Genomic DNA, 15,973 nt, shown 5'->3' with positions numbered 1-15,973 from the left:
TCCCCTCCCCTGTGGCAAGGGGAGGCCTCCTCCCTCTCTGAGCCTCCGGGTCCTCACCATGGATTGGGGGGTCCTTAGCGTCTCCCTCCACGGTGCTCAGCACAGGTGTCCCTCGGCCACCCCGCGACACCGGGCACGGCAGGTGGGACGCACACAGGGGTCTTTGTGCGGCTCAGTGGGTTCATTAAGAGGCAGGCTCTGTCGCTGGGCTAAGCTCGGCTGAATTAATTAGCTGAGAGCCTTCCTCCCTCCCTGCTAATTGTGCCCAGGAGGCTTCAGTCCTAGCGGGTGGCCCCGAGGGGACAAGCCTCTGAGACGATCCCTGCCCGTTGGCCCTGCTGGGGCGAGGCTGGAGTGAAGGCCACTGGGACCCCACAGCTCCCGACACCTGCCTTTTGCAAAGCCAGAGAGGGATTGAGAGGCAATAGACTGACCCCTACCTTGGCCTGGGCAGTTAGGGAAACTGAGTCACAAAGCAGCAGAGCTTGGTGACATAGAGGTCAGAGAAGGTGGTTGGATTCTAAAGGAGCCGAGATGAAATCGGGGTTCGCCAATCCCCCCCGCCCCCGACATGGAGCAGGGAGCCGGACGCCTTGACCAGCCCTGGGGTCCTGGCTTCCCCTGTGCTCCTGCTGCCGCCAGGGTCTCTTCCCTCCCTCCTCCCAGCTGCCCCACGGCGGGGGTGGGGTGGGAGGGGGCTCGTTCCCATTTCTTGGCCTGGGGGTGACTGAGGCCGCCGGAGGCTCATCCCAGCACCTGGCCCCCAAGCCCCCTGAGACCCGGCTATGACGGGCCCCAGACGTTCCTCGAAGACACCCCTCCCTGGCCCACGCCAGACGCCACCCCACCCCACACTGTGCCGCCCAGTCAGGGTCGGTGGCCCCAAACACACAGGCACACCCTTGAGGTTTATGCTCATTTTATTATAAAAAAATACAGAATCCAAAGTTGATCTTATCAGAAGGGGAAGCCTGTGCCGCCAGCTCCCAGCGTAGCCGCGCCGCCCCCAGAAGCCGGGTCGCGTCCCGGCGCCGCGCTGTGTAGGTACGTGTAATATATAGAAAACACAGATCAGGAAAGGCGGGTAGAAATATGAAATCCGTATAAATGCCGTTTGCTTCTTGAAAGGGTCGGGAGTCTCTTTCTGAGTGTGGCCCCCGCATTCTGCGTCGTCCTGTTTTCTCTTATAAACGTAGTTCCTAGCGCAGGGGGAGGGGCTCCGACAGACAATCGAGCTCACTGCGAAGGTGGCTTCTACTCTAAAAGGTCCCCCCACCCCTCGCCAAACAGAAGTGCCCCCTCCCAGGAAGGGGTAAGAGAAGAAGAAACTCTCCGGCCGTCCTTAGGAGCACAGTAGAAATAAGTCACAGTATAGTTGCCCAGTCTATTTACAGAAGCGTCATGTCTTCTCGGCCTGCGGTGGGGGGCGCTTGGTGAGGCTGGGGCGGTGCGGGGGGAGGGGGCCCAAGCGGTTCTAAGCCTCGGAGGCTGTGACTCTGAAGAGGCCCCCAGTGGCACATCCCCGATTTCCGCTCTGGGCAGGGGTCACCAGGAGCGAGGGGGGTGGGGCAGGGGACGGGGGTCTGAGGCGGGTCTGATTCCTGGACCAGGGCCTGCCGGCGGTCGCCACTCACCCCTTCGGTCTCAGACCGGCCTGTTCCAGGGCTCGCGGGTGGTCCAGGGCGGGCTCCAGCCCGGACCCAACAGATGGAGTGACCAGGCCAGGGGTCTCCAGACCTGTGCCCCAGGGGGCCAGGGACCACCCCAACCCCCGTCCACTGTTTCCTTCCCAAAGTCACCGGCAACAGCAAGGAATAAATTAAATTAAAAACTCAAGTCTTTCGGATTCCACCATAAAAGAAAAGCACTGCTGAGAGGTTCTTGGCTTCTCCGGGACTCTAGAAGAGCCCGCCTGGCCAGGCACTGGCCAGCTTCCGGGCCTCTCGGGCCTCGGGGTCTTTAGCCACACACCCCGCGGGGCTGGTCGTGGGGCGGCGGACAGCCCCCCAGCCTGGCAGGGGCAGCACCAGCCGTGGGAGAATCGGAGTCTTTCTCTGGTCTCTAGGCAGGGCCGTCCAGGCGGGCCGGGACTAGGAGCCCAGGAGGGTCCACAGCACGGGCACTGCGCCGAGGACGAGCCGGCAGCTCCCCAAGCCACTGCAGGAGTTGTTGCTGGTGAAGATGGGCTCAGGGGCCTCGTACAGGGTCTCGTCTGGAGGGACACGGAGGCAGAACGGTCATCAGGTGGCCCCGCCCCCCGCCCCCCACCCCAGCTGGGGCACTTCTGACCGTCTTCACTGGGCAGAGCACAGCAAACAGCAGGTGCCAAATCATGTGTGTCCAGCACCTGGGGGACGTCACGAGGGACTGTGGAGACCCCCTCCTCTTTGGATGTGGCTCTGATGGTTCAAGAGTTCAGGACATGGGCCCTTTAGGTCTATCTCAGGAAACCCCGCTGATGCTCACTCTTGGGGGAACAGGGCTCTGGCCTCAGCACACGGCCAGGTCCTGACCTGTACTCCTGAGGGTCTGAAACGCTCTCCTCATTTACAGATGGGGAAACTGAGGCTTGGGCAGGGGCTGGCGCAGCCATCGCTGAGGTCACGGGACTCCCAGGGCTGTGCTCCGAGCACTCTGGCCCTGCTGACCACAGAGTGGGTTCTGTGGGTTCGGGACACAACGGTGGGGGACTGAACCCTGCACGGTGCCCTGAGGACTTACTAGTAGGCCGGACATAAACCTTCAGCCTCAGGCAGGGCCGGTCCACAGCATTGGGAGGCGTGGCAGCTGGAAGAGAGGGAGACGGGGATTGGTGGAGTAGGGGACCTCCTGGGGCCGTGTCTCATTTCCCACACTGGCAGCTCAACCCACCCCCCCAAGGCTATGGGAGGCACCCCCCATAAAACTCCTGACCATACATCAAAGCCCCAGACAGGACGCCCTCTGTTTCCCAGAAGTCCTCCTGCGCACTCCCCCTGCCCCTTCCTTTGCTGAACCCGGACCCGAGAGAATGGAGGTGTCTGTCTGGTTCCATCTCACCCCACGGCAGCACAGGGAAAGGTTCAAAGGTGATGAACAAAAATGCGTTTGTATTGAACAGGTCAGCAAAAAAAAAATCAGTATAACCCAATGATTGATCTGGGATCAGATACCTGTTCTCTGGTGCCCGTGGGCAAGTCACCCCCTATCTGGGCCTCATCTGTCACACAGTATGTGCTTTGGAAATGATGGCCTCCATCTGGGAGCCAGCAGAAGCCGGTAACCCCTGGGACAGAGGCTGCACTCCCACCTCCCCCCGAGAGGGACCCACACTGCTAGAGGTCACGTGGAGGCAGAAGCATGGTCGGGCCTTGTGCCTAACATCCCATTTTTGCTCCCTGCTTTTTGGCCCACATGAGAGTACCCTGCAGAGGATGGGGGTAGAACGCAGCATCAGCAGAGTCACAACGGAGGGGGACTTGGGGCTCAGGACAGGGAGAGGGAAGGAGGCCCAAAGGCCAGTGAGGGCCAGTGGGGTTCACACATGGGAAGTCTGTTCACGCACACGGACAGCCAGGCCTCCTGGTGGCTGCCTCCTCCGCCCTCCCCTCTAGAAGCCCCTTGTGCTGGGAGATGAAGATAAAAAAGCACGTAATAAAAATAACATTCGTCACAGAGATAGAACGAATAATTACAATAATTATCTTTATGAAACTCCCGTCCTGGAAAGAAAAATGTAATTTTTCTTATATTATGAGGACTTAATTTAAACACCTTCTTCCCCCTTCCTCCACCCGCTTTTTCCTTGAATTAAAAGGAAAAAATCCAAATAGAGCAGAAAGGAAGAATGAGGCTTGTACAGTTTAATTTGACGCAGCAGGAACCAGGGCGGCGAGGGGTGGCCTCTGCCCACAGCCTGGCTCCCCTCCTGGCTCCCCAGAGGCCCCAAGATGCTGAGCAATGGGGACCCCCACAACACCATGGTGCTTCAGTGCTGCCCAGAGGCATCAGCCGGGTGACAAGGTGGGCACCCGGAGGCCCCCATGTTGGTGGGGCGTGACACCCAGGCCCGAGGATCCTGGCTGAGGTTCATGGAGAAGAACATAGCACGATCTGGACCCAAACCCAGGCCCAGCTCTGCTGTGTTCCCGCCTCCCCGCGCCCTGCCACCGGGACTTTATGGGGAAGCACACAGAGGCCCCCTGGGACCACCCCCATGGGCAGCAGAGCCAGGGGCAGCCCACCCTCTGCCCCAGTGTGGGGCTGTGTGTGCCTGAGGGTCCCAAGCCTTGAAAAGCAGCTTCCAAGGTCCTTGGGGAATCTTGGGCCAGGTGGGCCAGATGGGGGGAGACTGGGTGGCGGGGGGGAAGCTGGGGGGGCACCTGGGAAATATCTGCCCAAGCCAGGCGGTTGGGCAGAACACGGGCTTTGTCCTCTCACTGGCTTTGACCATGCTTCCCTGCCCCACCAGGTTCCCCGTGCCTGTGTCCCTCCTCACTGCAATGGTGGGGAGCACCCCTGGTCTCAGGATTGGACAAGCCCATGGTGGCCTGGTCCAGAGACTGAGGTCCCAGAAGGGAAGCTGTGGGTTCGGACTCTCAAGGCCCCTCTGAGCCTCAGTTTCCCCACCTGCAAAATGGGGACCCTTGACAAGCCTCTGGGGCTTGCTGGAAGAATACCATTCAAGAGCTTGAGCCCAGGGAGACAAAGGCCAGGGTGGGAGGAGGGCCCCAAGGGGACAGTCCAGCCCAGACCCCATCTTCCTGGGAGGGGCCTCTGCCTCCAGCACCAGGGCACATGCCCCCCCCCCCCCCCGCACTGACTCAGCACCCCGCCCCCACCCCAGCGCACTCACAGATGTAGTAGTACTCGTGGCCCGGCCGGAACTCGAAGCCCAGCGAGAAGGGCGTGAAGAGCTGGAACTTCTCCGAGAACTTGAGCGGCCCCCCGGGCGCCGCCGGCCGGTTGCACTCCCAGCGCTTGAAGCCGCGCTGCCGGTGGTCGCAGGACGCGTGGCCCTCGCCGTTGACCATGTACAGCACGTAGTGCTCCATGCGCTCGGCCGGCGGCAGCGGCGCCCCGTAGTGCGGGCAGTAGATGTCCAGGTAGTCGTTGATGCTCACCTCCACCGTGTAGCCGCCGCCGTCGTCCGCCGCGCCCGCGTGGAACCTGCGGCCCCGCGGTCCGCGCGCCGGGGCCGGTCGGGGGAGGGGGGGCCGGAGGGGGGCCGGGTCAGTGCGAGGGGAGTGGGGGGCCGGGGGCGCGGGGAGACGTTCCAGGGCTCGAGCCCACGTGCCCACCCCCCACCCCCAGGCCGCCGTGGGGTCCGGGCTCGCCCTGGCCTCCCGCCCACCTGCTTGGGGGGGAGGGGCGGTCGCCGGGCCTGCTGGGTAACCGCAGGCCGCCGAGCAGGTGCGGCGCCGCTGGGACCCCCTCTCCCGTCCCCGCCCCCCCCACCGCCGGGCATCTGGGCCGGTCTGTGGCAAGCAGGGCTGGTGCAAGCTGTTTCCCCCATCATGAACTCCGTCTCCAGAAAAACGCTATTGCCTGACCCCACGCCCCCTCCTCCAGGAAGCTCCCCACACTGCCCCCCACAGGCAGCCCCCTTAGCTTTCCTTCTGCAAATCTGGCTGCCAAGAAGGTACCGGGTGGGGGCGCCGGGGGGGAGGGGGGGCTCAGTGGGTGAAGCCTCTGCCTTCGGCTCAGGTCATGATCTCGGGGTCCTGGGATCGAGCCCTACATGGGGGGGCTCAGCAGGGAGCCTGCTTCCCCCCATGCCCCCCCCCGCCCCGCCTGCCTCTCTGCCTGCTTGTGATCTCTGTCTGTCCAATAAATATAAAATCTTTAAAAAAGAAGGGGCGCCTGGGTGGCTCAGTGGGTTAAAGCCTCTGCCTTTGGCTCGGGTCATGGTCCCAGGGTCCTGGGATTGAGCCTCACATCAGGCTCTCTGCTCGGCGGGGAGCCTGCTTCCTTCTCTCTTTGCCTGCCTCTCTGCCTGCCTCTCTGCCTACTTGTGATAAATAAATAAATAAATAAGAAATAATATAAACAAATAAATAAATATAAATAAATAAATAAGAAAATAAATAAATAAGGGAAAAAAAGAAGAAGAAGGTACAGGGGGGTGTGGGGACACAGGCTGGGTGTTCCGGGCCCCGGGGGGCTAGTTCTGACCCCTCTCCTAGCCTCAGTGCCCCGTGAAGGACGCCCCCTCCCAGCTCAGATGTGCTCTGGGTTGGACCCCCAGTCCCAACTCCTTCAGTCCCTGTGACCCTAACAAGTCCAAGATCCTCACTCCAGAGCCCCTAGAATTTGGCCACTGTCCCCTCCAGCCTCTTGGTCATAGCAGCGGCTTCCCCCACCCCTGACACCTCTGCCCCTCAGCCCTACTTCCCAACCTTTGCCCTGGAGGTCCCCCCCACCGTCATGCAGCCTGCACCCCTTCCTTGGGGAGGGCCCCCCCGGAGCCGGTCAGCTGAGAGAGGAACAGGAAGCCCCCCCACACCATCACTGCCTCAGGCTAGAGTGCCAGGAGCCCTTCGATCTCCCTGCTGTGGTCCCCTAGGTCCCTGTCATGTGAGGTGGGACAAGGGGGCCTCGGGGAGGAGATTAGCACATAAAAGGCCCAAGCAGGGAGGGTTGGGGCGCAGGCTCCCGGGCTGCCCCTTCTCCCTCTCCGCACAGGCTTGGACACTGAGCCCCAGTGAGGTCCACGGCAGGGACGGCCTGGTGGCTTGGACTCCAGCTCTGCCATGCCAACCGCCCCAGTGCGGGGGGACGGGGGAGCAGCGGTGTGGCCCCCGTGCCGGGCATGCTGATTGGGGGGGTGGCTGGATTATCAGAGGACCTGCGGTCCCTGAGACTGCACCGGTCGAGGGAGAGGGCTCCTAGGGCTCCAGCGGTGGGAGTGAGGCAAGCAGGAGACCTTGCTCGCTTGTGCCTCAGTTTCCCAGTCTGCACAAGCGTCTCATGGTGATTTCAAGTCTGTGGCTGAGATGGAGGCTCCAAGAATTCCTGGTCAGAGCGTCGGAGGGAGCAGGCTCGTCACCAGCCCCTTCCGTGCTCCTGGGGATGTCCAGCAATGGGGAGCTCAGCTCCCCCCCCACAGAGGTCAGGGCAAAGAGCAGGGAGACTCGGGAAGTGGCGTCTGGTGGGGGTGGCAGAGTTCTGATCAGGCACAAGCCGGCACCCAGCTAGGCCTTGTGGTTCCTTCTCAGAAGCCTCAGTTTCCAACTCTGTGCAGTGGGGACGGTCTTTGAGGCTGATGGGGGAACCCCAGGCATGTCCACTGTGGACCCTGCAGAGGTGGAGCCACCCTGGGTCAGGGTCAGGTCGGGGCAGGGTGGGCCCGGGGCAGGGCCAGGGAGGACTGCGGTCAAGCACGGCTGTCTCGCGGGCTGGGTCTGTTCTCCAGTTGCTTGGGCAAGACCGATGCAGAAACCCCCACAGGCTTTTTCAGGCCCCTCTGTTGCTCCTTCCCAGCCCACCGGAAGCCCCGCCGATCCGCCAGTCAACGAGGGCCAAGCGCCTGGTGGGACTGCCAGTGCCCAGCCCCGCAGGGGAAGTGGAGACACAGAAACCACAGTTAGGGGGGTGCCCAGTAGGGCGTGTAGGGCCGAGCTGCCGTCCTGGCCCTGGCCCCCTCTGGGCCTCAGTTTCCCCTCTCCTCCCTGGCATCAGGCAGGGATTACACACTCAGCCTGGAGAGGACAGCTTAGCTCTCCGTGGGGCCCTTCTCAGGAGGTAGGGCTGCCCAACTTCAGCAGCTCTCCCCACTCCGCCCCTGCCCGTGCTTCTCTCACAATATCTGCCTTCCTCCCCTGCACTGGACCAACGTCCTTCCCCTCTCCCATTTCATCTTCCAAAAAACGTCTGAAGCCGAAGCTGCTTGGCTGGTTCAGAGGCTGGATGCATGGGCCCCAGCAGGCAGGCCGGGACCCCGGCCTCCCAAAATCCAGGGCTTGCTCTTCCGAATGTAAATCAGACCCTGTGATCCAGTGGCTCACAGCTCCGCATCGCTCAGAATAAACCCACAGTCCTCCCAGGTCACGAGGTCCAAAGGCCCCACCGTTCCCACCCTGGTTGCCCTGTGATTGCTCCCAGCTCACTCCCTTCTAGCACACCTGCCATCCAGCTGGCCCTGTCCTGACCCCAGGGCCTTTGCACACGCTGTCCCCACTGCCTGCGCCTTCCACCTCATCACATATCCCATTTCAACGTCATCACACTTTTTACTGTCACGCAGTCTGTGGTCTGCCCTCCTGGGCCATGGGGGTCAGCCTCCTCCTCCACCCCTCCCCTCCGTGCCAGCACAGGCCCTGTACACAGCACCTTGACACATGTTCACTGACCAAACGAAGGCCTGAGGCTCAAGGTTTTTGAGGGGCTGGAGTCATAGGAAGCAGACCCAGTGGGGTGAGGACCCCAGGTAGGTGGGTCCCAGAACCAGCCTCTGGCTGCCTAAGTGGACCATTTGTTTCCATCCCACCCCCCACCCCGGCTCTAAAATAGCGATGGCCTTGCTGCGTTGGCATTCCGGGTTCCAAGTTGGCGGGCAAACCAGGAGCGGGCGCCTGGCCCCTGCTCAGGGTGGCGCCTGAGCGGGGGAGGAGCCCAACCCCAAAACCAAGCCAGTGGGAGCAAGACAAAGCTTTCATTTTCTCCATTAGTGCAGAAGCATGATGGGCAAGTGCTCCGTGGGAACAGCCGGTCGAGACAGCAGTTCTCACTAACGGGTTAATGACTGCCGAGGGATGGGTTCCCAGACAGAGGGCTCCTGAGGCTTTCAGACCTACACCAACCCCTCCCCTGCCACACCTTCACCCGCTCCTGCTCAGCCTGCCGGCTCCACCGGCGCTGTGCACTCCTCCAGGCAGCCCTCCCAGCCCCTGGTGGGCACAACCCTGCCCCCCCCCCCCCCCCCCCCACCGCGGGCCTGCAGCTAATTAGTTTCAATCGGGCCATTGTCAAGTCATTAGACACTAATAGCAAAGCAACTAATTAGGAGTCTCACCCAAAATGGGAGCGGGGCAGGGAGGGCTGCACCGCCTCCCCAGACCAGAAATTGAGGCAGGGGTGAGGCGGGCAGGACGGCAAGGTGCTGTGCACCCCTGCTGCATGCGGGACTGTCTCCCTGGTCTGAGCCCAGTCGCAGCTGCCAGCGAAGGGGCCGGCAGACGCCTGTGTCGAGACCCCAGCAAGGGGTGCCCTGAATGGGCAGCAGGGCCGAGGCCCAGGCTGGGGCAGGGCCAGCCCCTCTCCCGACTCTCAGCGGGGGCCCCCAAGACCTCAGCACCCACCCCTAGCTTTCCGAGGGTAGAAAGACACCTCCCCCACCTGAGACCTGGCCCCTTCCTCCTAGCGCTGGGGCGCTGGGCGGGGCCTCCGCGAGACTGGGGCCCCGAGGGAACGCAGGGTCAGTCCACGAAAGGCTGAGTATGGCCTCCCGTGTGCCGGGACAACCCAAAGCAAGAGGTAGAACAATGAGGCAGGGTGCTCACAAGACGTGGAGGCGGGGAGCCACACGGCCAGCCCCGCCTCCGGGCCTGGGTCTCAAGCAGGCCGCAGCCTGGGCGGGGGGGGGGGCCGGTCTCCGACACCCCTGCCCCCCAGGATGCTCCAGACACGCCTGCCTCTAGGAAGGGGGTCATCCGACGGGGCCATGGATGAGTCCCTCCCCACCGGCGCATAACGGGGTGGGCAGGTCACACGGGGTGCAGGGCTGTGGCAGGGGGGGCAGCTGAGGGGACAACCAGGCTCACGTGGTGGACGGAGCCCCTCGAAGCCACGGTCCCCAGGTCCAGCTGGAAGACCGAGGCACGGCGGCTGAGCCCTCTGCCCTGTCGACAAGAGTGCGGGCCTGGGGGTGAGACCCCGGCCAGGGCTGGCCCGCCAGAGTTCAAAGTCTGGCCAAGGTGAAGACCCCGCCCAAGTCTGTGCCAAGACACACCTGGCTTTCCGCTGTGTGGGGGCAGGAAGGTGGCTCTGCCCTTCCACTGGCACGGCAGCTGGCATCGAGGGGCAGGAGACCCGGCCAAGCCTTGCTTTGGATCCAGCTCCAGAAGAGACAATCCCCCCAAAGCCACACCACGGGGCAAGGCTGGCTGTGTCCCTGCTGCCTAAGGAGGGGGAAGGGGCGTGGGGGGTGTCACGGGGAAAACACGGGTCCAGCTTAGGGGCTGTGGAATGGGGCCTCAGAGACTCGGCCTCCCAGACCGCCTTAGTGCACCTGCTGTCCCGAGAGCCAGCTCCGGCCATGGTCCTGAGGACCCCGCAGGGACGTCTGCTGGGGGACCCGGGTCGGCGCCCCCAGGCAGACGGAGGCCCCAGGCTGCTGCACATACAGCGTATCCTGGGGCCTCAGCCACGAGCCTCATTCTTCATCTGCACGTGGATGCTGCCCACGGCGGTCCACCGTGGGGGGGGACGGAGGCGGGGGACACAGAGGACCCCTCGCCCGTCCGCCGGCAGGTGGGGGCGTCGCAGTGCAGGCTGCCCCACCGCGGACCCAGTCGCAGACCCCACCGAGGACCCTGATGCCGACCTCTCCGCAGACCCCATCGCTGACCCCTTTGCAGACCCCCTGGCGGACCCCGTCCCACTTCCCTGCTCCTTACCCGCTCTCAGGGCCGCAGTTGCTGTCACTGCGAATGCGGGGCCGAGCCCCAGAGGCCCTCGTGTTTGGCCGGCAGGAGCTCTCTGGGTTTCCCTCTGAGCCCCCGGGGTCACGGCCTCGGCCAGCCCAGCCCCTGGGCCCTGTGCCCGCGGGCTGCGTGCCGCACTGGCCCGCCCCACTCCACAGAGGAGACGGGAGGCTCCCAGCAGCCCCGCCTGCCTCCGGCTTCCCGGGGTTCCCCATGGCACCCCCAGCCCCACGGGGCCCCGCTCGCCAAGCCCTGGATGCCAGGCACGCTAACCTCTCTCGAACAAAACAGAAAACCCTCCCACGGCAAACCACAGCATCAGCCGGTAGAAGCCGTTCCTCCCTGGAGGCCCGGGTGAGGCTGAGGGGCCGGGGGCCCTGGGACGCCCGGCACCTGCACCCCGGAGAAGACGCTTCTCCAGTCGCCATGCTCCTGTCCGCAGCTCCCCCACGCAGAAGCACCCCGACCCCACTCAGAGGCACACGCAACCCTCAGTGTGCCCGACCTGCCTGGGGAGGGTGGGCTCGAGCCCCCAGCCCCCAGCCCCGTGGCCTCTCGGGAGGCCGGTCTCCGTCAGGTGGGGCCTCCTGGGGGTGGGGGGCGCCCTGCATGACGCCAGCCCTGGGCCTCCACGGCCCCTCACAGCACAGGCAGCCTGGGGGCTCCCAGGACCGACGCACACCCACCCTGGGGAGGACACAGCCAGCTCCAGCAGGACAGCGGGGCCTCCGCGGGGACAGCAAGCCACGCCGCCATCGGTGCGGACGGTCAGACCCCTCCATGGAGGCTCCGGGACGGCCAGGCCAGGCCATGCACACAGACACACATGTGCAGACATGTGCACTCCACGCCCAGCCACACCAGACACATGTGTGCGCCCCCCACGGCCCCACAAGAAATCCACGTGCCCCCAGACACCAGACACATCCCACACACAGACACGCGTGCAAACACGCCAGAGCCGGGCGCCGTGCACACGGAGCACATGCGTCACCCTGCCGCACACGCAGACCTGCCTCTCCTGCGTCCCTGGGACCCTGGCATGTCCTGGACGAAAACCCGCACCGACACCCAGACACGCGGCCTGAGACTGGAAGGCGCACGGAAGCTTCCCGGCGCTGCACACCCGCCCCGCAGGAGGGCGGCTGGCCCGGGACCCATGGCCCCGACACCTAGCGGCCAGCCCAGGGGCGACCAGGAGGGACCGGCCGGACAGACGGCTGGACAGCCAACCCAGGGGGGTGCCAGGGCCTGGTGACCGGCTGGACTGCAGGGCCCCACCCTACCACGGCCGTGCCACGGGGTGCGGGGAACGCGCCGCGCACGGCAGGAGAATGTCGTTTGGGACATGGAGCCGCATCCCTGTACCTCGGTGCGGGTGCGAGGCCCAGGCGGGCGAGAATGGCCGGCCTCCCCACAGCACTGCCCGTGCCTGGCTGCGCCCGCTCCCCTGTGAGCACACCCGTGCCTCTGGCTCCTCCACTGACCGCCCAACCCCCACTCCAGTGTGCTCAGCCCTCATTCTGACCCCCTTCCTTGCCCGCCTTTTGTGTGTGCCCCTCTCCCACTCAGGCACGGCCCCCCACCCTGGCCTTGCATTTCCCCACCTCTACCTGCCACAGTTGCTGGCAACCCAGCAGGTCCTGTGTCTCGCGTCCCTACCCGTGGGGCCACCTCCCGCTGCAGGCCCTGCTCACTGACCGTGTATCTCTGCTCTGGGCCATGTCCCCGGGACTTGTGCCTTCGGGAAATCTCCATTCTGGGCGCCCTTGGACCCGAGGCCCAACACCACCCCTACTCCTGTGTCCGACACACACCCTGTCCCTGGCCACGGGTTCCAGGCCAGCCACCCCCAGACGGCAAGCCTCCTCCTGGGGGTTCCCTAGGCCACCGAGGCCTTCGGTCAGCCGGTTGGAGTGGGGGCTGTCAGGTTCACCACAGACGGTGTCCGAGCGGCCGGGCAGGGCCAGGCTCCAGGGGTGGCCTCCATCCCCCCGCTGGGATCCTGCCCGCAGCCCCGTGGCAGGTGGGGCAGCGGGCAGCCCCGAACACTCCCTTCCGTCCCCATCCGAGGCTCCTCATGTGTTTGGTGTTTGCTAGAACAAAGGACAGGCTATGCCTGGGACGGAGATTCCAAAGCTGAAACCGAAAACTTGGGCCGGGGAAGCCCTGCCCGCTGGGGTCCCCCCCTGCCCACTGGGCTCCCCCGCTCAGCCGCAGTGAAGAGCCTTAATCAAACCCACATGTAACTGGCGGGGCAGGCGGCTCAGGGAACCCGCTCCTTGGTGGCCTGGCTGTCCCTCTGCAGCCCAGGGTCTCTGCCCTCTGCCCCGGGGCCCAACCCCACAGCTGGACAACTGAGGGGGTGTCTGGGTGAGCTCCCTGCCCCCCACGGCAGGACACTGGCTACCCTTGTCCCAGGGTCTGCCTCAAAGACAGCCCTTTATGCAACTTTCTGCCCGAGGATGGAGAACGCCAGGGGACGGGACCGAGATGGCAGGGGACAGTGGGCTCTGGAGGGTGTCTGCTGGCACTCGAAGCAGAGGGAAAGTGACCAGTGACCCAGGGACAGGAAGCAGGGAGGCTGGCCTCCCCAGCTCCTATGTGCAGCCCAGCCAGCCATGGGAACACAGTGTAGCCAGGAGTACTGGGGCTGACCCCAAAGCCGTAGGAGCTCCAAGCCCATCTCCCATGGGACCCCCAGTGCACTCCAGCCTCCGAGAGCCAGAGATGGCCCAGAGGCTTCAGCCAATGTTCAGGACATGGTCAGTCACCAGCAAAGTTTTCTCACCCCGACTGCCAGGGACTTCGGCTGCCCCCCAAAGTGCACTTAGCACTAGACACCGAGGGGGATGTGCAGGCAGGCAGGACACCTCAGCCAGCCACAGCAGGCTGGACACGAGGTCACCTGGGTCCCCACCCCAGCTTGGCTCCCCTCGCCGTGACCTTGAGCCAGCCACTGAGCCACTCTGCCTCGGTTTCCCCACCAGCACCAGGCGGATGGGAGAGGATGCTGCTGGGTCCGACCCCCAGAATGCGGCCCGGAACCCCATCAGCCTCAGTCTCCCCATCTCTACAAAGCTAGGACCAGGGACCCTCTGGAGTGAAGGCAGTTAGGGGCTGGCGGGGAGGAATACATTAACTTCCCCAAGTTCACGTGGGGACCCACTGCAGGACGCACCCACGGCCCCCTTGCCCTGGGGGCCACGGTGCCCCATGTGGCACAGTTCAGCGACAAGGTTCCCCGGGGATCTCCTCCAACTATGACGCCGGCAGGGGCCCCCCGGAGAGGCCCCAGGATGGGGGACCCCCGAGTCCGGGGAAAGAACTCGGGGCTGAGCAGCTCCTGAGGGTGCCGGAAGGGGGTGTCCCCCAACTCCGGGGCCAGCGGCGCTCGGGGCGTGCAGGGCGTCCGGTGGGCGCGCGGGGGGGGGATGCACGAGGAGCGGGAGTTCCCCCGAACTCCGGGGCGCGGAACTCCCCCGGGGCTGGCGCGCGGGACCCGGCACCCCCACTCCCGAGGCGGAGCGCGCGGGGGGCCGCCCCGAGGCGGGGCGGGGAGGCCCGGCCCGGGCGGCGGGAGGGCCGGGGGGGGGTGGGGGGGGCCCGGGGCGCCGGCGCCGGCGCCGCCTCCCCGCGCGCGGCCGCGCTCACCTGGGGTTGCTGCGGTTCCAGTAGACAGCGTAGCGGTCCGAGTTGGCGCGGGCGGCGTCCTCGGCGCGCGCGAAGGGCGGCGGCGGCGGCAGCGGGAGCAGCAGCAGCAGCAGCGGCAGCAGCGGGCGCTGCGCGGGCGCCATGGCCCCGGTCCGGCCGCCCCGCGCTCGCCTGGCCGCCGCCTGCCTGCCGTCTCCGCCTCCTCCGCCGCCGCCGAGCGGGCGGGCGCGGGGCGGGCGGGAGGAGGGCGCGCCGGCGCTTGGAGATCCGCGGCCGCCCTCGCCGGGGCGCGCTCGACCTCGGGCGCCGAGAAGGCAGGCGGCGGCGGGCGAGGCGCCGGGGTCGCCCCGGGCGCCGGCCCCGGCCGCGGACTCTCGCAGCGCGGGCCGCCGCCGCCGCCGCAGCCGCTGGGGAGGGGCCGGGGCTCCGGCCTTTGTCCCGCCCGAGCGCCGGGAGGGCCGCGGGCGCCCCCTCCTGCCGCGCCCCGGCCACGCGGGGGTCTGAGCGCGGGGGTGGGAGGTGCGGGGGCTCCTGCCTCCAGCGCGCCCGCCAGCCTGGCCGAACCGTGCCGGACCGGTCCCCGGTGGGGCTGCCTGCTGCGGGCATACCCCCCCCGCCCCGCCCCCGCCCCAGCCCCGCCGGGGTCCTGCCCCGGAGACACCGGACTCGGACTCGGAGTGTGCCCGCCTCGTGCCACCCCCTCCCCATGATCATTCTCACTAGGACCTGGCCGAGGGTCCCCGAGTTCCTGGCAATCGGGCCACCAAGGCAGTCTGCAGAGCCTGGCCGCTGGCAAGGGGCAGGAGGCCCAGGGAGGATTCACCCATCTCCCCTCCATCATTAAACCCAGACCCCACATCCTGAACTAGGCTGAGCTAACTCCCTGCCTCCCTGCTCCCCCGAAGTCCAAAGTCCTGGACCACCAAAGCTACTGCCTCCCTGGGGGACTCCAGGACCATCACTCATCCTCTCTTGGCCTCCGTCTCCTCTTCTGGGAAATGGAACCCGAGTCCCTGCTTCAGCTCCTAAGGGTGCCGGGCAAATAATAGGGCCGGACACAGTCTAACTGCGCCGTTCAGGGTGGGCGCCAAGCAGCCCCGTGTGGGAACCAGGGCAGCAGCAGATTAAGGCGACACACAGGCGAAATCCGTTGGGGGAGGAAGGCCGGGAAGGGGATTGGGCAGAGGGAGCATAAGCAAAGGCCCAGAGTGCCTGGCCTGTTCAGGGGACTCAGAGTCATCGCTCCTGGGCAGCTGACTGCAGGTGAGGAACTGGGGGCCTGTCCATCCACTGCTGTCCTTGGTCACACCACAGCCTTTCTGTCTGTCGAGGTGCTCTGTCCCCAGGTGCTGGCTGGAAACCGTCATGGCGTCCAGCTGGGTCCCACCGCTCTGGGTTTGTTTCCTGGGCCCAGGCCCGGTGAGGTACAAGGTCCAGGAGCCAAGAGCGCTTGAGCTGGAAGTTCCCACGTGAGGGGTTACCACAAGTCCGGAGACTGGCAGAGCAAGCGTCACCTCGGCCAGGTGGACGGACCCATCCCGGCCATATACCTCCGGTGCGTCGCTGCTGTACCCCACGTGCGTCCCGGCCCGTGCTCTGGCTGCGGCCTCTCTCAGAGTCCTTCCCTTCCTCTGGCCTTTGGGTTCCGCTCATCCATCAAGGCATGTCCGTCCCTGCCCCCCGCCCCCCACCCCCGG

At 65.5% G+C, this 15,973-nt stretch overlaps 1 protein-coding gene across 1 annotated transcript; it reads right to left on the bottom strand.

Annotated features, from left to right (window-relative positions):
* Positions 1-1,461: 1,461 nt before the first annotated feature.
* Positions 1,462-14,562, bottom strand: EFNA2 (ephrin A2). The gene is made up of 4 exons (XM_032847082.1): positions 14,277-14,562; positions 4,835-5,148; positions 2,722-2,787; positions 1,462-2,212 (listed from the first exon to the last, which is right to left on the bottom strand). Exons 1-4 carry the CDS (start codon positions 14,417-14,419, stop codon positions 2,091-2,093), a joined length of 645 nt encoding a protein of 214 aa, XP_032702973.1. The 5' UTR covers positions 14,420-14,562; the 3' UTR covers positions 1,462-2,090.
* Positions 14,563-15,973: the final 1,411 nt, after the last annotated feature.

Source organism: Lontra canadensis, unplaced genomic scaffold, assembly GCF_010015895.1.
Source record: "Lontra canadensis isolate GAN:19392208 unplaced genomic scaffold, GSC_riverotter_1.0 scaffold184, whole genome shotgun sequence".
NCBI classification, from domain to species: Eukaryota; Metazoa; Chordata; class Mammalia; order Carnivora; family Mustelidae; genus Lontra; species Lontra canadensis.
Note: the sequence above shows the minus strand (reverse complement) of the source record. Positions and strands in the feature narration are given on the sequence as shown.

Excerpts from the sequence above, each read along its gene's own strand:
- EFNA2 (XM_032847082.1), bottom strand. The coding sequence starts at position 14,419 with ATGGCGCCCGCGCAGCGCCCGCTGCTGCCGCTGCTGCTGCTGCTGCTC. Across the intron at positions 5,149-14,276 it reads TGGAACCGCAGCAACCCCAG|GTTCCACGCGGGCGCGGCGG; the intron begins GTGAGCGCGGCC and ends GCGGGGCCGCAG. Across the intron at positions 2,213-2,721 it reads GGTTTATGTCCGGCCTACTA|ACGAGACCCTGTACGAGGCC; the intron begins GTAAGTCCTCAG and ends GTGTCCCTCCAG.